At 42.9% G+C, this 22,788-nt stretch overlaps 1 protein-coding gene across 3 annotated transcripts in view; it reads right to left on the reverse strand.

The window, feature by feature from the left end:
• The window catches only part of jakmip3 (Janus kinase and microtubule interacting protein 3), a 39,192-nt gene that overhangs the window by 5,457 nt on the left and 10,947 nt on the right, over positions 1 to 22,788 (reverse strand). The window contains exons 5-20 of one of the 3 annotated variants that reach the window (XM_041815763.1): positions 22,543 to 22,656; positions 17,773 to 17,919; positions 17,238 to 17,375; positions 10,627 to 10,662; positions 10,471 to 10,542; positions 9,157 to 9,261; positions 8,803 to 8,931; positions 8,586 to 8,669; positions 8,410 to 8,472; positions 7,987 to 8,085; positions 7,658 to 7,756; positions 4,722 to 4,781; positions 4,260 to 4,325; positions 3,628 to 3,696; positions 3,400 to 3,477; positions 3,000 to 3,218 (exon numbers count right to left, since the gene is read on the reverse strand). In XM_041815763.1, the coding sequence (XP_041671697.1) occupies positions 3,000 to 3,218; positions 3,400 to 3,477; positions 3,628 to 3,696; positions 4,260 to 4,325; positions 4,722 to 4,781; positions 7,658 to 7,756; positions 7,987 to 8,085; positions 8,410 to 8,472; positions 8,586 to 8,669; positions 8,803 to 8,931; positions 9,157 to 9,261; positions 10,471 to 10,542; positions 10,627 to 10,662; positions 17,238 to 17,375; positions 17,773 to 17,919; positions 22,543 to 22,656 (1,578 nt within the window). Of the gene's footprint in view, positions 1 to 2,999; positions 3,219 to 3,399; positions 3,478 to 3,627; positions 3,697 to 4,259; positions 4,326 to 4,721; positions 4,782 to 7,657; positions 7,757 to 7,986; positions 8,086 to 8,409; positions 8,473 to 8,585; positions 8,670 to 8,802; positions 8,932 to 9,156; positions 9,262 to 10,470; positions 10,543 to 10,626; positions 10,663 to 17,237; positions 17,376 to 17,763; positions 17,920 to 22,542; positions 22,657 to 22,788 lie in introns of all 3 variants that reach the window. The other 2 variants (XM_041815762.1, XM_041815761.1) reach the window with 2 other exon arrangements.

Raw genomic sequence — 22,788 nt, forward strand, 5'->3', positions numbered from 1 at the left:
TACAACTGTACTGGATTTCTTGAGGTATGTCACAAGGCTTTTACATTTGTCAGTTACACGCCCCACATCTTGCATGTATGCTGGTGAGTCCTCTTGACATCAAATGTGTGTTTGAGGACGACGTTGATGACATAGGCTGCGCATGGCATCCACTTGTAGCTGCGGAGGGCAGCTTTGATGTTGGCTGCCTGGTCACTCACGAACATGACTTTTGGTAAACAATCGGCTTCAGTCCCAAAGTCATGCAGCTCCTTGATCATTTGCTCCTGAAGGTTGTAAGCTGTCTTTTTGAGAGCAGAGTCAAATTCAGCTTTCGTTATGACGCGACTCCTCAGTTTCCAGTCTTCACTGATGAAGTGACCGGTAAATGCTGTGTATGCCCGTTTGTTATAATCATCAGTCCACATGTCAGTGGTAACTGCAATGCCACAGTCCAGAGCTTTATTAATCTCTTTAGCAAGGATTTCTTTTTTTTTTCCTGTGGCCGTCTCTTTGGCTTTGTCGCAGACGATTTGCCTGTGACGGAGTATGCTGCTAGCATTCACACGTCCGTAATGTGCACCCACGTTAATAAGAGACTGAGCTACAGCACGGAATCCATCGCCAGACACAATGTCAAAGGGCTGGAGATCTTTACAGCACAATTCAACACAGGCGTCGGTTACCTCAGATTTGGCTTGCGCTGGAAGTTTGTTATTTTTTAGGAAGGCGGTTATAGTATGAGTCTGAGACACGTCCTTCTTCTTAGACCCTCCACAAACATGTCTTGACATGCTGGACGTGCCCGTCTTATGGCTGTCATATTTATATAGCTTATCACATGAATTGCACTTCATGAAGCCAATGCTGCTGTCATCTGCTGCACTAACTACTTCACAGAAATTGTCCCAAACTTGAGATTTAGTAGGTTTACCAACTTCTTTTCTTTTAACTCTGTATTCTCCCGACCGTAATTTATTCTTCACTTCTTCTTCCATCTTCATTCACCACTTTGTCTGTTTTTTTTGTGGCCCGCCCGGCGCCCCGCGCTGTCTTCTGCTTCCGTGTTCAATCCTCGATATCATTGGCTGCTTGGCGCGCAAGGTGCATGCGTGCAATGCATTAACGTAGCCTACAACAGCGTTAGATCTAATAGTAGACTAAATAAGAAGGCAATATTACATACATTTCTAACATATTTAATTTTTCATGGCCCGCCCCAACCCGCCCTGCAAAAAAGTGAACATTTCTTGACTCGAACCAACCCTAACCTGTGGGTTACCGGCGGGAACCATGGGACCCGCTGGTTAAAAACGGCCCGTGCATCACTAGCAGACACAACAAAACACACCCCAACACACGCACGCAGACACACAGCACACAACAACACAACAATACAACACAACCACACAAAAAACAACACAACAACACAAAAAACAACACAACACACAACAAGACAACACAACACACAACAACACAAAAAACAACACAACACACAACAACACAACACACAACAACACAAAAAACAACACAACACACAACAACACAACACACAACAACACAAAAAAACCCCACAACACACGACAACACAACACAAAAAACAACACAACACAGGACACAACAATACAACAAAACACACACCATTAACACACACAGCAGACACGCAGCACACAACAACACAACAAAACACACAACATTAACACACAGCAGACACACAACAACACAACCACAGAAAAAAGAACACAACACAACACAACACAGGACACAACAATACAACAACAAAACACAACAACAAAACACACAACACAACCACACAAAAATCAACACAACACAACACACAACAACACAATTACACTATAACACAACACACAGCAACACAGCACAGGACACAACTATACAACAACAAAACACAACCACACAAAAACAACACAACACACAATAACACAACACGCCCAAATGACTTGTTCATATTTGTGAATTTGTTGTTTACATTAGTCAACATTTTGTTTATAGTCATTAACATGTTGTTTATGGTTGTTGACATGTTGTTTGTAGATGTTGACGTATGCATATGGTTGTTAATGTGTTATTTGTGGCTGTTGACATGTTGATATTTTTTGATGTGTTGTTTATGTTTGTTGACATGGTCTTCATAGCAGTTGACATGTTGTTTATGTTTGTTGCGTGTTGTTCATAGTTGTTGACGTGTTGTATATATTTGTTGACGTGTTGTTTATGTTTGTTGACGTGTTGTTTATGTTTGTGGATGTGTTGTTTGTAGTCATTGACGGGTTGTTTATGTTTGTTGACATGTTGTTTTTAGTCATTGATGTGTTGTTCATAGTCATTGACATGTTGTTTATCGTTAAAAATGTATTGTTCGTAGTCATTGACGTGTTGTATATATTTTCTGACATATTGTTTATGTTTATTGATGTGTTGTTCATAGTTGTAAATGTGTTGTTTGTAGTCGTTGACGGGTTGTATTTGTGGACGTGTTGTTTATGTTTGTTGACGTGTTGTTTATGGTCGCTCACATGTTATGTTTGTTGACGTGTTGTTCATAGTTGTTGATGTGTTTATGTTTGTTGACATGTTGTTTATGGTCACTGACGTGTTGTTTGTTTGTTGACGTGTTGTTTATGTTTGTTGACATGTTGTTTATAGTCGCTCACATGTTATGTTTGTTGACGTGTTGTTCATAGTTGTTGATGTGTTTATGTTTGTTGACATGTTGTTCATAGTCGTTGATGTGTTGTTTATGTTTGTTGACGTGTTGTTCATAGTCGTTGATGTGTTGTTTATGTTTGTTGAAGTGTTGTTTATAGATGTTGATGTGTTGTTCATAGTTGTAAATCTGTTGTTTGTAGTCGTTGATGTGTTGTTTAAGGTTGTGGACATTTATATTATTTAGTCAGAGTGTAGATCTATTGTCCCGTTGTCATAGTGATCTGATTGTAGGTGAATTAGAATGAAGATAAAGAAATAGGACCATCAGGCTGGAGGCATCTGAGCTCTACCTGCTGGGTCAGCTGGAGTATTTCCATCCTGTCTCTGAGGATCTGGGCGTCTCGCTCCCTCAGCTCAAACATCACGGTTCGTTTCCATTGGTCCATTGCCTTCCGAAGCTCCTCCCTCTCACTGTCTGAAAGTGTTTCAGACAGATGGCCCGCCTCCATTTTTAGCCCCTCCTCCTGCTGGAGAGCATCAAACAACATGGCCTCCAGCTCCAGGATCCTCTGAAAAACAAACAGGTTATTATATTTATTTATTTATTAATAAAAGAATCAGGATCCTCTGAGAAAACAGAGATTTTTAAAAATTTTCTTGAATCTAAGTTTTCTGTAATTGAAAACCTTTATCAGTATTTGACTGTATAAATAATTCAGTAATTTCCATTTGTGTTCTTTGACCTCCAACCTTATGAGCCTGATCCATAGACTGCTTCCTGTAGTCCAGTTCCTCATCCAGGTAACCCTTCTGTTTACTGAACAGGTCCTGAAAATAACAAGTCCACAAGTCACTCCCAGATCTGTTCCTGGTGGGTATACTGAGCTTCCTGAACACCAAAGATTGATGAGACTGTGGAAGAGCGTTACAGAGGACAGCTACAGCTGTATGAACTCAGCTGTGTCTGAAATGTTTTACCTTCTCACTCTCGATGTCCAGCATCTTCTGCTGCAGCGCTGACTTCATCACCTCAATGGACTCCAACCACTGAGACACACGGAGACATCGAACATCAATGGCCAGCTGAATGTAGTTACCTAAAAGTTCATTTTCACTTACTCTACCCTCCTACCACCTTTCTAGAAACTCTGTGTAATGGTGTGAGATACACCAGGTTAGGGTTAGTTTAGAGCAGGGTTAGTTTAGGTTGGGGTTAGTTTAGAGGAGGGTTGGTTGGGATTAGGGTTAGTTTAGGTTGGGGTTAGTTTAGAGCAGGGTTAGTTGGGATTAGGCTTAGTTTAGGTTGGGGTTAGTTTAGGTTGGGGTTAGTTTAGAGCAGGGTTAGTTGGGATTAGGGTTAGTTTAGGTTGGGGTTAATTTAGAGCAGGGTTAGTTTACATTGGGGTTAGTTTAGAGGAGGGTTAGCTGGGATTTGGGTTAGTTTAGGTTGGGGTTAGTTTAGAGCAGGGTTAGTTGGGATTAGGGTTAGTTTAGGTTGGGGTTAGTTTAGTGCAGGGTTAGTTTAGGTTGGGTTTAGTTTAGTGCAGGGTTAGTTTAGGTTTGGTTTAGTTTAGGTTAGGTTAAGATGGTCTTGGTCAGCCTTGTGTTACCTTCTCGGCTAAGGTGAGCACCGTCCTGGCGTGGATGACCACCACCTGCTCCTCATTGGTAAGATTCTGTGGGAAACCGTCACCGACAGGTTAACAGGATATCAACAAAAGGACAACAATGATCACAGAACAACACGTCAATAACATGACAATGACACGCTAACAAGATATCAACAAAGGGAGAACAACAACACAGAACAACACGTCAATAACACGGCAATGACAGTTAACAAGATATAAATAAAGAAACAACAACTTTCACACAACAACATGTCAACAACACGTTAACAAAATAACAACAGGACAACAACAATCATGACAGAACATGTCAGTAACACGACAACGACACATTAATAAGATATCAACAATGAAACAAAATTAGACAACAACATAGCAAGCACAGGAGTAGGGTGAGGGTCATGATAACAGGGCACAAACATTTACAAAATAAAATGAACATACACTTACGGCGTTATCTCCCAGGATGTCCAGCTTCTTCATCAACTCACTGATGATGATCTCCTGTGATTGATCAAACAGGTGAAGGTAGAGTAATTGATCAGACAGGTGAGGGTTAGAGTGATTGATCAGACAGGTGAGGGTTAGAGTGATTGATCAGACAGGTGAAGGTAGAGTGATTGATCAGACAGGTGAGGGTTAGAGTGATTGATCAGACAGGTGAGGGTTAGAGTGATTGATCAGACAGGTGAGGGTTAGAGTGATTGATCAGATAAGTGAGGTTAGAGTGATTGATTAGACAGGTGAGGGTTAGAGTGATTGATCAGACAGGTGAGGGTTAGAGTGATTGATCAGACAGGTTAAGGTTAGAGTGATTGATCAGACAGGTGAGGGTTAGAGTGATTGATCAGACAGGTGAGGGTTAGAGTGATTGATCAGATAGGTGAGGTTAGAGTGATTGATCAGACAGGTGAGGGTTAGAGTGATTGATCAGACAGGTGAGGGTTAGAGTGATTGATCAGATAGGTGAGGTTAGAGTGATTGATTAGACAGGTGAGGGTTAGAGTGATTGATCAGACAGGTGAAGGTTAGAGTGATTGATCAGACAGGTGAGGGTTAGAGTGATTGATCAGACAGGTGAGGTTAGAGTGATTGATCAGACAGGTGAGGGTTAGAGTGATTGATCAGACAGGTGAGGTTAGAGTGATTGATCAGACAGGTGAGGGTTAGAGTGATTGATCAGACAGGTGAGGGTTAGAGTGATTGATCAGACAGGTGAGGTTAGAGTGATTGATCAGACAGGTGAGGGTTAGAGTAATTGATCAGACAGGTGAGGGTTAGAGTGATTGATCAGACAGGTGAGGGTTAGAGTGATTGATCAGACAGGTGAAGGTAGAGTGATTGATCAGACAGGTGAGGGTTAGAGTGATTGATCAGACAGGTGAGGGTTAGAGTGATTGATCAGACAGGTGAGGGTTAGAGTGATTGATCAGATAAGTGAGGTTAGAGTGATTGATTAGACAGGTGAGGGTTAGAGTGATTGATCAGACAGGTGAGGGTTAGAGTGATTGATCAGACAGGTTAAGGTTAGAGTGATTGATCAGACAGGTGAGGGTTAGAGTGATTGATCAGACAGGTGAGGGTTAGAGTGATTGATCAGATAGGTGAGGTTAGAGTGATTGATCAGACAGGTGAGGGTTAGAGTGATTGATCAGACAGGTGAGGGTTAGAGTGATTGATCAGATAGGTGAGGTTAGAGTGATTGATTAGACAGGTGAGGGTTAGAGTGATTGATCAGACAGGTGAAGGTTAGAGTGATTGATCAGACAGGTGAGGGTTAGAGTGATTGATCAGACAGGTGAGGTTAGAGTGATTGATCAGACAGGTGAGGGTTAGAGTGATTGATCAGATAGGTGAGGTTAGAGTGATTGATTAGACAGGTGAGGGTTAGAGTGATTGATCAGACAGGTGAAGGTTAGAGTGATTGATCAGACAGGTGAGGGTTAGAGTGATTGATCAGATAGGTGAGGTTAGAGTGATTGATTAGACAGGTGAGGGTTAGAGTGATTGATCAGACAGGTGAGGGTTAGAGTGATTGATCAGATAGGTGAGGTTAGAGTGATTGATTAGACAGGTGAGGGTTAGAGTGATTGATCAGACAGGTGAAGGTTAGAGTGATTGATCAGACAGGTGAGGGTTAGAGTGATTGATCAGACAGGTGAGGGTTAGAGTGATTGATCAGATAGGTGAGGTTAGATTGATTGATCAGACAGGTGAAGGTTAGAGTGATTGATCAGATAGGTGAGGTTAGAGTGATTGATTAGACAGGTGAGGGTTAGAGTGATTGATCAGACAGGTAAAGTTAGAGTGATTGATCAGACAGGTGAAGGTTAGAGTGATTGATTAGACAGGTGAAGGTTAGAGTGATTGATCAGACAGGTGAAGTTAGAGTGATTGATTAGACAGGTGAAGGTTAGAGTGATTGATCAGACAGGTGAAGGTTAGAGTGATTGATCAGACAGGTGAAGGTTAGAGTGATTGATCAGACAGGTGAAGTTAGAGTGATTGATCAGACAGGTGAGGTTAGAGTGATTGATCAGACAGGTGAGGGTTAGAGTCATTGATCAGACAGGTGAAGTTAGAGTGATTGATCAGACAGGTGAGGGTTAGAGTGATTGATCAGACAGGTGAGGGTTAGAGTGATTGATCAGACAGGTGAGGGTTAGAGTGATTGATCAGACAGGTAAAGTTATAGTGATTGATCAGACAGGTGAAGTTAGAGTGATTGATCAGACAGGTGAGGGTTAGAGTGATTGATCAGACAGGTAAAGTTAGAGTGATTGATCAGACAGGTGAGGGTTAGAGTGATTGATCAGACAGGTGAGGGTTAGAGTGATTGATCAGACAGGTGAGGGTTAGAGTGATTGATCAGACAGGTGAAGTTAGAGTGATTGATCAGACAGGTGAAGTTAGAGTGATTGATCAGACAGGTGAGGGTTAGAGTGATTGATCAGACAGGTGAGGGTTAGAGTGATTGATCAGACAGGTAAAGTTAGAGTGATTGATCAGACAGGTGAAGTTAGAGTGATTGATCAGACAGGTGAGGGTTAGAGTGATTGATCAGACAGGTAAAGTTAGAGTGATTGATCAGACAGGTGAAGTTAGAGTGATTGATCAGACAGGTGAGGGTTAGAGTAATTGATCAGACAGGTAAAGTTAGAGTGATTGATCAGACAGGTGAGGGTTAGAGTGATTGATCAGACAGGTGAGGGTTAGAGTGATTGATCAGACAGGTGAGGGTTAGAGTGATTGATCAGACAGGTGAGGGTTAGAGTGATTGATCAGACAGGTAAAGTTAGAGTGATTGATCAGACAGGTGAAGTTAGAGTGATTGATCAGACAGGTGAGGGTTAGAGTGATTGATCAGACAGGTGACTCACAGTTACTCCTTCAGCTTCACAGTAGATTTGCAGAGGACTGAGGCCTTCTGGGAAATGATACTGGCTGAAGTTGATGGCAGGTGAGCGTCTCTCACGCTCCTGGATGAGAAACAAGGTTTCCATGGAAATAAAGGGTCGGCCAATTAGAAGAAGTACAGACGGCAGTGAAAAGGTAACAATTCTTCATTCTGTGGACCACTCTATCAGGAACGAAGGACCAACTACAACAAAAACTAAAACTATAACAAGAGTGCAGGATCAGACCCACAATGGAGGAAACCAAGGGAGTTTAACCAGCAGGAAGAATGATCTGAAGATGGTTGATTTACCTCCAGCTCTAATATCCTAAACTCCAGCAGCTCATTCTGGTCTCTGATGTCCTGGATGTCGTTTCTCAGACAAACCCCTTCACCTTCCAGCTGACGCACCTGAGCAGGCCAGACAGGGATGGAGATGTTAATGACCACGTTCATGTAAAACAAGCCTGTGGAGGAGGAGAGTCGAGCTCCACCTCCTCCACCCCAGCGTCCTCCTTTATAGACTAAAGCTCCACCTCCTCCACCCCAGCCTCCTCCTTTATAGACTAAAGCTTCACCTCCTCCACCCCAGCCTCCTCCTTCATAGACTAAAGCTCCACCTCCTCCACCCCAGCCTCCTCCTTTATAGACTAACTAACTTTTAATCTCTTTCAGTCTAACACGGCTAAATAGTTCGATGTGAGTAACAGATCAGTCAAACTGTGATTTTTTTACCTTTTCCACTAACTCCTGGTTCCTCTGATACAATGCCTGCTTCTCCTCCACCCACTTTACATCCTGAAAGAGAGAGGATGAGGTTGAGCGAAAGGGCGAGAGAGAAAGAGAGACAATGAGAGAGACTTTTGAACCCGCCCTTCCTCTAAGTGAAACCATGATTCAGGGTCTGTTACCAGTCCTTGTTGTTTTAGGGCTGACTCCAGATCGGCCACTCTGCTCTCATAACGACTGATTTCACTGAGCAGCTGCTCTCTAGTCTGAAACACAGAAAGCATCATCAGACTGGTTCTGATCCAGGTCTCTGTCTGTACATCAGTCTGGGTCTATGACTGTTTGGCCTGGTCTCCTTGAATGATCAAGATAGATCCTCAGACCTGCCTCCCTGCTCACCTTGATTTCCTTCTCAGCGTCGTAGTTTCCTCCACAGGTCTCTGTCAGCAGAGCGTACGCCCGCTGCAGCGCCTGATATTCCTGGGTCAGTTGGCGATAACGAAGCTCCGCCTCCTCCCGCACACACATCTGAAATAAACCAGTCAGAACATGAAGACACCTGAGTCACCTCTAGACTGATGGACTGTTTCTATAAACCAGCTGAGTCAGGAAACATGAGGACGCCATCATTAGACCAGAACTTTGATTATTGATGAATTCTATTAGCTTAGCATTAGTTTCTGATCAAATTCAAGTCTTAGCTAAACCAACAACGTTTCCATGACAACAGAGAAATGTGGTTTCTCTGATTACCTCCTCTGGTTCAGTATCTGGAGTCCTGTCAGTGTGAAACGACAGAGACGATCCATCAGAGTCAAAGGAGGCCTCTTCATCATAACCATAGAATGTCTCAATGACCTTCAATGGAAACAGACACCGCCATCATCATCATCATCATCATCATTGATGGATCCACTCATCCCACAAATGTATAATCCTTTCAAATGTGGCACTATTGAAGAAACAAGCTTATAAACAGAATAACATTTATTGGACAGAAGCATTGTTTAAAAAAAAAAGGAAATGACCAAAAAACAAACAAACAAACAAAAAAAACAACAAACAAACGAACAAAAAAAAAAAAAAAAACAGTATGAATGTAGAAATATTCTCTATGACATAGATATCTATATTATTAAACTCTGTAGTATGAATGCAGTAATAATCTCTATAACATATATATCTACAGTATTAAACTCTGTAGTATGAATATAGAAATAATCTCTATGACATAGATATCTATAGTATTAAACTCTGTAGTATGAATGTAGAAATAATCTCTATAACATAGATATCTTTAGTATTAAACTCTGTAGTATGAATGTAGTAATAATCTCTATAACATAGATATCTATAGTATTAAACTCTGTAGTATGAATGTAGTAATAATCTCTATAACATAGATATCTATAGTATTAAACTCTGTAGTATGAATGTAGTAATAATCTCTATAACATAGATATCTATAGTATTAAACTCTGTAGTATGAATGTAGTAATAATCTCTATAACATAGATATCTATAGTATTAAACTCTGTAGTATGAATGTAGTAATAATCTCTATAACATAGATATCTATAGTATTAAACTCTGTAGTATGAATGTAGTAATAATCTCTATAACATAGATATCTATAGTATTAAACTCTGTAGTATGAATGTAGTAATAATCTCTATAACATAGATATCTATAGTATTAAACTCTGTAGTATGAATGTAGTAATAATCTCTATAACATAGATATCTATAGTATTAAACTCTGTAGTATGAATGTAGTAATAATCTCTATAACATAGATATCTATAGTATTAAACTCTGTAGTATGAATGTAGTAATAATCTCTATAACATAGATATCTATAGTATTAAACTCTGTAGTATGAATGTAGTAATAATCTCTATAACATAGATATCTATAGTATTAAACTCTGTAGTATGAATGTAGTAATAATCTCTATAACATAGATATCTATAGTATTAAATTCTGTAGTATGAATGTAGTAATAATCTCTAGGGCACTGATGTTTATAGTATTAATATTTGTATATTGTGTAGTTATTCTTTCTCACCCTGCAGGCTCTGAATGTTCGTTTCCTCCTCACTGAGTCTTGTCGCCGGTACCTCAGCAACATGTCTCTCTCCTGAAGACAACACAGCAACTTCAGCAACACAGCAATCTCAGTGTGGAGTACATGTAATAGTAGAAGTACATGTTAAATACTCACGATGACGTTCTTCACATAACCAGCCGTCTCCAGAGCCTGAAACACAGATCCACTTTAAAACAGTTTTAACAGACAAATGTCCTCTTATTTAAGTTAAATTCTGACTGTTTGACTGTGGAAAAGTACAGCAGTACTACTGAAGTATCAGCGGTAGTTTTACCTCTGACTGCTCTTCAAAGTTGTGCTCCAGGATAATATACAGTATTATAATATGCAGTAGGATTTTGGGTGGGGGGGTGAAGATTATGGACAATATTTGAGATCTCTGAGGAAGTGTTTTTGCAGGATTTGTAACTCGATGATGTGTTTTAGTAGTAGGAGTATTACTGTTCTAGCGGTAGTATCATTATTGTTCTAGTAGAAGTAGTATTGTTCTAGTAGTAGAAGTAAGGTACTGCTGTTCTAGTTGTAGCAGTATTCTGGCATATCCTGGCATAAATAAATATTCATTAAATATTCATATCAACACATATTTATACTATTCATACCTATAGCACTCTATATACTGTATTATATGCTATTTATAACTGCTTATGCACTTCTGGTTGGATGCAAACTGCATTTCGTTGTTTTGTACTTGTGACATGTGCAATGACAATAAAGTTGAATCTAATCTAATCTAATCTATTACTGTTTTAGTAATAGTAGTAGTACTGTTCTAGTTGTAGTACTGTTCTAGTAGTAGTAGTATTGTTCTAGTAGTAGGGGTACAGTACTGCTGTTCTAGTTGTAGCAGTATTACTGTTTCAGTAGTAGTAGTTGTACTGTTCTAGTCTTAGTACTGTTCTAGTATTAGTAGTAATACTGTTCTAGTAGTTGTACTGTTCTAGTAGTAGTAGTATTACTGTTCTAGTAGTAACAGTATAACTGTTCTGGTAGTAGCACTAATATTGTTTGATCAAAGAATTCAGGCAATTCAAGGCCTGTTTTTGGGACTTCAGTATATGTAAAAGCCCATTTTTTTTTTTTTAACCCCCCCCCCCGTGAGAAATAGCCATCCGGTGGTGGAACGATGTAAGTCCGTCACGCAGTTTTTTCTAGGGGGCGCCAAAGTGAGATAGGGCCGTGGGTAATACCTACGTGCATGAAAATTGGTACATGTATGTATCACAATGAGACGAAAAAAAATTAACTCATGACCATCCTCTAAAACGTACAGGAACTGAACTACAGATGCCAAAAGGTAAAAATTGGGCGTTACTTGGCCTTTTTCACTGATAGACACTTTGCACATTTGAATGAACTTATCCGAGGGCTTTCATTTGATTGACTCCAGAATTTCTTTACTCAAACTAGACAACCTTGAGATCCAAAGCTGTGCTCTTGGTGAGTTTTCCCCATAGGGCGGCGATGTTATCGGAGCACAAACTTAAACTTTGTTTTTGTCAGTTTTCAGCTGTGAAATTACACTGATATTGCCTTTTAAGTTTTTAGTGTTTATTTCAGTCATCACCAAACTTCACAAGGATAAACGCACATTGGTCCTGAATACATCCATGCATCAATATCATCACTTTGTCACAGCGCCCCCTTCTGTCAGTCGAACATTTGCTCCACTGATTTTTCATGTTTTTTTCATGTGATGTAAACAAAAAATGAGCCCCAGCACACTGATCTGCTCAGGGTTATTATTTTTGGTATGCATGTAGGTTGTCATCAGACCTACATAAAAGCTTCTCGGACCCATGTCAAAATCCCAACAGGAAGTCCACCAGCTTCATTGCAATTACACAATATGACTTTTGATGGTGCCAAATGACTTTTACCTCAACTTACTTTTCAAAAACGTCATCTTAGTTCTTCAAAATTCTCTAACAAGACAACAGTGACTCATTGAACATGCCTACATACAAAAATAAAATCATAGTGCCCCTAACTGATAACAGGAAGTGGAAAAAATGAGTCCTGTCTCCGCTGATTTTGTCTTTGTTGCCGCCAAAAAAAAAATCAGCCACCGTTCAACCCAGGCTTCTGAATTTTTGTGTGCATATAGGTCATCATCAGACCTACAAAAAAGCCTCTTGGACCCATGCCCAAATCCCAACAGGAAGTCCACCAGCTTCATCGCAATTTCACAATAAGAAGTTTTTGATGTGTCAAATGAATGTAACACCTTCTAACTTTTTAAAAACTTCATTCTATGTTCCTCAAAATTCTCTAGCAAGACAACAGTGTCACATCGAACTCACCTACATACAATTAAAAAAACACATCATAGTGCCCCCTACTGAGAATAGGAAGTAACACCAACGAGTCATATCTTCAGTCCTCTTGCTGTCCTTTACCTTTTAAGCTCTGATTTAGAAAGACAACTTCAATATTTTTTCACAACAGAGGCATTTTTTGAAGGATGTCTCACTGGAGACAGCAAGCACTTCAGTATTTTGTCCACTTGACAGGAATTATGTGTAACTCTCATACTGAACATGTGATTACCTTCAAATTTCCCATATATAATCAAGATCATAGTTTTATCTTCTTATCACTGATTTCAACCAACCAAGTTCAGATTTAGATAGAAATGCCCCAATATTTGTCCCCAACACTGACGAGTCATGTATTTATTTATTTATTCCTTTATTTATTTAATTATTCATTCTCTTTCTTATTTACAAAATAATGTCTTTTCCTCCTCAGTAAAATCTAAGGTGGAATAAGTGTGTGGTAACAGGGGGTTCCTTAAATATTTCAATCGAAAGTTGGGCAGTTATTTTCTTAATTATTTCATTTCAAAATAAGGCAGTTGCACAATGAATATGACATATTTGAGAAGGCTTTTATTTTGAAATCTTACATCAGATTGCCGTGTTACTGCGCCAGATATATTGTGGTGTGTCCAACTATACCTCAAAGGTGGAATGAGTCTGTGGTAACAGGGTTTCTTAATTATTTTAATGGAAATTTGGGCAGTAACTCACTGCACGAGTATGCTAACACCCAACTATAACAACACAGGGGCCGATGGCCCACACCTGACATGTGCCGGGGTGCGAGGGCCCTTCAGTGCTGCTGGCAGCCCTAGTTCTAGTTGTAGCAGTATTACTGTTCTAGTAGTAGTAGTATTGTTCTAGTAGTAGTAGTATTGTTCTAGTAGTAGTAGTAGTAGTATTGTTCTAGTAGTAGTAGTAGTAGTATTGTTCTAGTAGTAGTAGTAGTAGTAGTGTTGTTCTAGTAGTAGTAGTAGTATTGTTCTAGTAGTAGTAGTAGTGTTGTTCTAGTAGTAGTAGTAGTATTGTTCTAGTAGTAGTAGTAGTAGTAGTAGTATTGTCTCCAGAAGCAGCAGCAGCAGCAGTGTTCCCAGCAGCAGCAGTGCTGTTCTCCAGCAGCAGCAGCAGCATTGTCTCCAGCAGCAGCAGCAGCTGCAGCAGTACTGTTCCAGCAGCAGCAGCAGTGTTCCAGCAGCAGCAGCAGTGCTGTCTCCAGCAGCAGCAGCAGCAGCATTACTGTTCCAGCAGCAGCAGCAGCTGCAGCAGTACTGTCTCCAGCAGCAGCAGCAGCAGTGTCCCCAGCAGCAGCAGCAGCAGTACTGTCTCCAGCAGCAGCAGCAGCAGTGCCCAGCAGCAGCAGCAGCAGTACTGTCCAGCAGCAGCAGCAGCAGCAGTGTTCCAGCAGCAGCAGCAGCACTGTTCTCCAGCAGCAGCAGCAGTGCTGTCTCCAGCAGCAGCAGCAGCAGTGCTGTCTCCAGCAGCAGCAGTACTGTCTCCAGCAGCAGCAGCAGCATTGTCTCCAGCAGCAGCAGCAGCAGTGCTGTCTCCAGCAGCAGCCAGCATTGTCTCCAGCAGCAGCAGCAGTATTGTCTCCAGCAGCAGCAGCAGTACTGTCTCCAGCAGCAGCAGCAGCAGCAGTGCTGTTCTCCAGCAGCAGCAGCAGTACTGTCTCCAGCAGCAGCAGCAGCAGTGCTGTCTCCAGCAGCAGCAGCAGCAGTGTTCAGCAGCAGCAGCAGCAGCAGTACTGTCTCCAATAGCAGCAGCAGTACTGTTCCAGCAGCAGCAGCAGTACTGTCCAGCAGCAGCAGCAGTGCTGTCTCCAGCAGCAGCAGTGCCCCAGCAGCAGCAGTGCTGTTCCAGCAGCAGCAGCAGCAGTACTGTCTCCAGCAGCAGCAGCAGCTGCAGCAGCATTGTCTCAGCAGCAGCAGCAGTGTCCCAACAGCAGCAGCAGCAGTGCTGTCTCCAGCAGCAGCAGCAGCATTGTCTCCAGCAGCAGCAGCAGTGCTGTCTCCAGCAGCAGCAGTGTCCCAGCAGCAGCAGCAGTGCTGTCTCCAGCAGCAGCAGCAGCAGTACTGTTCCAGCAGCAGCAGCAGCTGCAGCAGTACTGTCTCCAGCAGCAGCAGCAGCAGTGTCTCCAGCAGCAGCAGCAGCAGCACTGTCTCCAGCAGCAGCAGCAGCAGTGTCTCAGCAGCAGCAGCAGCAGTGCTGTCTCCAGCAGCAGCAGCAGCATTGTTCCAGCAGCAGCAGCAGTACTGTCTCCAGCAGCAGCAGCAGCAGCAGTGCTGTCTCCAGCAGTGGCAGCAGCATTGTCTCCAGTAGCAGCAGCATTGTCCCAGCAGCAGCAGCAGCAGTGCTGTCTCCAGCAGCAGCAGCAGTACTGTCTCCAGCAGCAGCAGCAGTACTGTCTCCAGCAGCAGCAGCAGCACTGTCTCAGCAGCAGCAGCAGCAGCAGTGCTGTCTCAGCAGCAGCAGCAGTGCTGTCTCCAGCAGCAGCAGCAGTGCTGTCTCCAGCAGCAGCAGCAGCAGCAGTGCTGTTCTCCAGCAGCAGCAGCAGTGCTGTCTCCAGCAGCAGCAGCAGCAGTGCTGTCTCCAGCAGCAGCAGCAGTGCTGTGCCAGTTCCAGCAGCAGCAGCAGCACTGTCTCCAGCAGCAGCAGCAGCATTGTCTCCAGCAGCAGCAGCAGCAGCAGTGCTGTCTCCAGCAGCAGCAGCAGTGCTGTCTCTAGCAGCAGCAGCAGCAGTGCTGTCTCAGCAGCAGCAGCAGTGCTGTCTCCAGCAGCAGCAGCAGCACTGTTCCAGCAGCAGCAGCAGTGTCTCAACAGCAGCAGCAGCAGCAGTGCCTGTTCCAGCAGCAGCAGCAGTACTGTCTCCAGCAGCAGCAGCAGTACTGTCTCCAGCAGCAGCAGCAGCATTGTCTCCAGCAGCAGCAGCAGCAGCAGTGCTGTCTCCAGCAGCAGCAGCAGTACTGTCTCCAGCAGCAGCAGCAGCAGCAGTGCTGTCTCCAGCAGCAGCAGCAGCATTGTCTCCAGCAGCAGCAGCTGCAAAGCACTGTTCTAGCAGCAGCAGTAGCAGCATTGTCTCCAGTAGCAGCAGCAGTAGCATTGTCCCAGCAGCAGCAGCAGTACTGTCTCCAGTAGCAGCAGCAGCTGTAACAGTACTGTCCAGCAGCAGCAGCAGCAGTGTCTCCAGCAGCAGCAGCAGCAGCATTGTCTCCAGCAGCAGCAGCAGCTGCACAGTACTGTCTCAGCAGCAGCAGCAGTGCTGTCTCCAGCAGCAGCAGTAGCAGTACTGTCTCCAGCAGCAGCAGCAGCAGCAGCAGTGTCTCAGCAGCAGCAGCAGTGATCCAGCAGCAGCAGCAGTGCTGTCTCCAGCAATAGCAGCAGTACTGTCTCCAGCAGCAGCAGCAGCAGCAGCAGTGGTGCTGTCTCCAGCAGCAGCAGCAGTACTGTTCTAGCAGCAGCAGCAGTGCTGTTCCAGCAGCAGCAGCAGCACTGTCTCCAGCAGCAGCAGCAGCAGTGCTGTCTCCAGCAGCAGCAGCAGCAGTGTTCCCCAGCAGCAGCAGCAGTGCTGTCTCCAGCAACAGCAGCAGTACTGTCTCCAGCAGCAGCAGTAGCAGCAGCAGTGCTGTCTCCAGCAGTAGCAGCAGTGCTGTTCCAGCAGCAGCAGTAGCATTGTCTCCAGCAGCAGTAGCAGCAGCAGGGCCTGTTCCAGCAGCAGCAGCAGTATTGTTCCAGCAGCAGCAGTAGCAGTACTGTTCCAGCAGCAGTAGCAGTGCTGTCTCCAGCAGCAGCAGCAGCAGTGCTGTCTCCAGCAGCAGCAGTACTGTTCCAGCAGCAGCAGCAGCAGCAGTGCTGTTCCAGCAGCAGCAGTACTGTCTCTAGCAGCAGCAGCAGTGCTGTCTCCAGCAGCAGCAGCAGTACATTGTCTCCAGCAGCAGCAGCATTAGTGCTGTCTCCAGCAGCAATAGCAGTACTGTCTCCAGCAGCAGCAGTGCTGTCTCCAGCAGCAGCAGCAGTACTGTCTCAGTAGCAGCAGCAGCAATGTCTCCAGCACCAGCAGTGGCACATTGTTCAGCAGCAGCAGCATTGTTCCAGCAGCAGTAGCAGCAGTATTGTTCAGCAGCAGCAGCAGTGCTGTTCCAGCAGCAGCAGCAGTACTGTCTCCAGTAGTAGTAGTGTTGTTCTAGTAGTAGTAGTAGTATTGTTCTAGTAGTAGTAGTAGTATTAGTGTTGTTCTAGTAGTAGTAGTAGTATTGTTCTAGTAGTAGTAGTAGTGTTGTTCTAGTAGTAGTAGTAGTATTGTTCTAGTAGTAGTAGTAGTAGTGTTCTAGTACTAGTAGTGGTGGTATTATTGTTCTAGTAGTAGTAGTAGTATTGTTCTAGTAGTAGTAGTAGCAGTCCTTGTACCTTGGACAGGTCCTCGATGATGTGTTGCTGCTCCAGGACCTGTAACCGCAGAAACTCCATTTCGCGGTCGTCCTGGCTGTAACCATGGTAACTGGATGAGCGGCTACGGTCAAGGTCATTAAGAGAACTCGGCCGTCTCTGTAAAACATCAAACACACCTGAGATCACCTGGTAGTGGCGTCACTTCCAGTGTAAAGGAAGCGTGTTAAAGCATTCTCAAACGCTAAACGTCTGTCTTGCCCTCGCTCTGAGGATCAGACAAAAACAGACTGAACCAGTTTAAATGAATGTATTATAATTAGAACTAAATACATTATTTATTGATGAAAGCACCTGAGATCACCTGGTAGTGGCGTCACTTCCAGTGTAAAGGAAGCGTGTTAAAGCATTCTCAAACGCTAAACGTCTGTCTTGCCCTCGCTCTGAGGATCAGACAAAAACAGACTGAACCAGTTTAAATGAATGTAAACCTTTATAATTAGAACTAAATACATTATTTATTGATGAAAGGGTTAACCCAGGTTACCATAGTTACCATCTCCATGTTTTCCTGGGTGACAAAGCGGAGCTTGTTGTCGAGGCGACGTACAGCGAGGGCCAGGTCCTCGTTCTTCCTGCTCAGACGCTTGTTTTTATCCAGAAGAGGAAGGAACTGAGACTCCGCCTCCCTCAGACGCTTTAGCTACACATAAAAAATACACAGAACATTTTATTATGCATCACAAATACTTTCTTAAACAATAAACAGAATTTAAAGAAATACAACATTCTCAACTTTGAATATTCCAAAAATATTCTAAGTTGTTTTAACATGAGTTTTAATATGAATAGAATATTCTAGCTGCTAAATATTTCCTACATTATATTTTTTAAAATATAAATATATGATATTCCTTCCACCCATTTTCTACACTGCCTATCCCATTCAGGGGCGCAGGGGGTCTGGAGCCGTTCCTAGCTGTCATTGGACTGGAGGCAGGGAACACCGTGGACTGGTCACCGCTACATAACAGGACTGACCTAAGGGACTGATAACGACACCCATGGGCAACTAAAAGTCACCAATTATCCTCACAAGCATGACGTTGAGGGCGAGAGAGCCAGAGTACCCAAAGAGAACCCAGAAAGTCCTGACTAAATGTCAAACTCTAAAATAACCCTAGTCTAAAGGTTAAACACTAACTGTGGACTACATGTCCAACCCTAATCGTAGACTACATGTCCCACCCTAACCGTAGACTACATGTCCCACCCTAACCATAGACTACATGTCCCACCCTAATCATAGACTACATGTCCCACCCTAACCGTAGACTAAATGTCCCACCCTAATCATAGACTACATGTCCCACCCTAACCGTAGACTAAATGTCCCACCCTAACTGTAGACTAAATGTCCCATTCTAATCGTAGACTAAATGTCCCACCCTTACTGTAGACTAAATGTCCCACCATAACCGTAGACTAAATGTCCCACCCTAATCTTAGACTACATGTCCCACCATAACTGTAGACTTCATGTCCCTCCATAACTGTAGACTAAATGTCCCACCATTACTGTAGACTAAATGTCCCATCCTAATCGTAGACTAAATGTCCCACCCCAATCGTAGACTAAATGTCCCACCATAAATGTAGACTAAATGTCCCACCATAACTGTAGACTAAATGTCCCACCATTACTGTAGACTAAATGTCCCATCATAACTGTAGACTAAATGTCCCACCATAACTGTAGACTAAATGTCCCACCCTAACTGTAGACTAAATGTCCCATTCTAATCGTAGACTAAATGTCCCACCCTTACTGTAGACTAAATGTCCCACCATAACCGTAAACTAAATGTCCCACCCTAATCTTAGACTACATGTCCCTCCATAACTGTAGACTAAATGTCCCACCATTACTGTAGACTAAATGTCCCATCCTAATCGTAGACTAAATGTCCCACCCCAATCGTAGACTAAATGTCCCACCATAACTGTAGACTAAATGTCCCACCATTACTGTAGACTAAATGTCCCACCATAAATGTAGACTAAATGTCCCACCATAACTGTAGACTAAATGTCCCACCATTACTGTAGACTAAATGTCCCATCATAACTGTAGACTAAATGTCCCACCATAACTGCAGACTAAATGTCCCACCATTACTGTAGACTAAATGTCCCACCATAACTGTAGACTTAATGTCCCACCATAACTGTAGACTGAATGTCCCACCATAACTGTAGACCAAATGTCCCACCATTACTGTAGACTAAATGTCCCACCATTACTGCAGACTAAATGTCCAATCATAACTGTAGACTAAATGTCCCACCATAACTGTAGACTAAATGTCCCACCATTACTGTAGACTAAACGTCCCACCCTAATCGTAGACTAAATGTCCCACCATAACTGTAGACTAAATTTCCAACCCTAATCTTAGACTACATGTCCCACCATAACTGTAGACTTCATGTCCCACCATAACTGTAGACTAAATGTCCCACCATTACTGTAGACTAAATGTCCCACCATTATTGTAGACTAAATGTCCCACCATAACTGTAGACTAAATGTCCCACCATTACTGTAGACTAAATGTCCCACCATAACTGTAGACTAAATGTCCCACCCTAATCTTAGACTACATGTCCCACCATTACTGTAGACTTCATGTCCCACCATAACTGTAGACTAAATGTCCCACCATTACTGTAGACTAAATGTCCCACCATTACTGTAGACTAAATGTCCCACCATAAATGTAGACTAAATGTCCCACCATAACTGTAGACTAAATGTCCCACCATAACTGTAGACTAAATGTCCAATCATAACTGTAGACTAAATGTCCCACCATAACTGTAGACTAAATGTCCCACCATTACTGTAGACTAAATGTCCCACCATAACTGTAGACTAAATGTCCCACCCTAACTGTAGACTAAATGTCCCATTCTAATCGTAGACTAAATGTCCCACCCTTACTGTAGACTAAATGTCCCACCATAACCGTAGACTAAATGTCCCACCCTAATCTTAGACTACATGTCCCTCCATAACTGTAGACTAAATGTCCCACCATTACTGTAGACTAAATGTCCCATCCTAATCGTAGACTAAATGTCCCACCCCAATCGTAGACTAAATGTCCCACCATAACTGTAGACTAAATGTCCCACCATTACTGTAGACTAAATGTCCCACCATAAATGTAGACTAAATGTCCCACCATAACTGTAGACTAAATGTCCCACCATTACTGTAGACTAAATGTCCCATCATAACTGTAGACTAAATGTCCCACCATAACTGCAGACTAAATGTCCCACCATTACTGTAGACTAAATGTCCCACCATAACTGTAGACTAAATGTCCCACCATAACTGTAGACTGAATGTCCCACCATAACTGTAGACTAAATGTCCCACCATTACTGTAGACTAAATGTCCCACCATTATTGTAGACTAAATGTCCCACCATAAATGTAGACTAAATGTCCCACCATAACTGTAGACTAAATGTCCCACCATTACTGTAGACTAAATGTCCAATCATAACTGTAGACTAAATGTCCCACCATAACTGTAGACTAAATGTCCCACCATTACTGTAGACTAAACGTCCCACCCTAATCGTAGACTAAATGTCCCACCATAACTGTAGACTAAATTTCCAACCCTAATCTTAGACTACATGTCCCACCATAACTGTAGACTTCATGTCCCACCATAACTGTAGACTAAATGTCCCACCATTACTGTAGACTAAATGTCCCACCATTATTGTAGACTAAATGTCCCACCATAACTGTAGACTAAATGTCCCACCATTACTGTAGACTAAATGTCCCACCATAACTGTAGACTAAATGTCCCACCCTAATCTTAGACTACATGTCCCACCATTACTGTAGACTTCATGTCCCACCATAACTGTAGACTAAATGTCCCACCATTACTGTAGACTAAATGTCCCACCATTACTGTAGACTAAATGTCCCACCATAAATGTAGACTAAATGTCCCACCATAACTGTAGACTAAATGTCCCACCATAACTGTAGACTAAATGTCCAATCATAACTGTAGACTAAATGTCCCACCATAACTGTAGACTAAATGTCCCACCATTACTGTAGACTAAATGTCCAATCATAACTGTAGACTAAATGTCCCACCATAACTGTAGACTAAATGTCCCACCATTACTGTAGACTAAATGTCCCACCCTAATCGTAGACTAAATGTCCCACCACAACTGTAGACTAAATGTCCCACCCTAATCGTAGACTAAATGTCCCACCATAACTGTAGACTAAATGTCCCACCATAACTGTAGACTAAATGTCCAATCATAACTGTAGACTAAATGTCCCACCCTAATCGTAGACTAAATGTCCCACCATTACTGTAGACTAAATGTCCCACCCTAATCGTAGACTAAATGTCCCACCACAACTGTAGACTAAATGTCCCACCCTAATCGTAGACTAAATGTCCCACCATAACTGTAGACTAAATGTCCCACCATTACTGTAGACTAAATGTCCCACCATAACTGTAGACTAAATGTCCCACCCTAATCGTAAACTAAATGTCCCACCATAACTGTAGACTAAATGTCCCACCATAACTGTAGACTAAATGTCCCACCCTAATCATAGACTACATGTCCCACCCTAACCGTAGACTAAATGTCCCACCCGAATCATAGACCACATGTCCCACCCTAACCGTAGACTAAATGTCCCACCCTAACAGGAGACTTAATGTCCCACCCTTACCGTAGACTAAATGTCCCACCCTAACTGTAGACTAAATGTCCCACCCTAACCGTAGACTAAATGTCCCATTCTAATCGTAGACTAAATGTCCCACCCTTACTGTAGACTAAATGTCCCACCATAACTGTAGACTTAATGTCTCACCCTAATCTTAGACTACATGTCCCACCATAACTGTAGACTAAATGTCCCACCACAACTGTAGACTAAATGTCCCACCCTAATCGTAGACTAAATGTCCCACTATAAGTGTAGACTAAATGTCCCACCACAACTGTAGACTAAATGTCCCACCCTAATCATAGACTAAATGTCCCACCATAACTGTAGACTAAATGTCTCACCACAACTGTAGACTAAATGTCCCACCCTAATCGTAGACTAAATGTCCCACCATAACTGTAGACTAAATGTCCCACCATTACTGTAGACTAAATGTCCCACCCTTACCCCAGACTAAATGTTGAGCCATTTACATATGTGGGATATTTTATTATGTTTACAGCTGTGTGGGGGTGTTACCAGCTCGTTGCGTTCCTCTGATAGCAGAGCGTTACGATCCTCTAGCTTTCTGACCACTGAACTGAGTTCAGCGATCTTCAGCTGGAACCGACGAGTGTCACGATCTTCTTGAGACTGAAAAGCACAAAAACACACACAAACACAAGAAGAAATCAGGCCACATGTGGTACACAAGGTCATAAGAATAGACTTCTCTCTTCATGAACTCTGATGACAGGTGTAGAGAGATACTCTCTAAGGAGTTGT

This window comes from Cheilinus undulatus, linkage group 20, assembly GCF_018320785.1.
Source record: "Cheilinus undulatus linkage group 20, ASM1832078v1, whole genome shotgun sequence".
Lineage (NCBI taxonomy): Eukaryota > Metazoa > Chordata > Actinopteri > Labriformes > Labridae > Cheilinus > Cheilinus undulatus.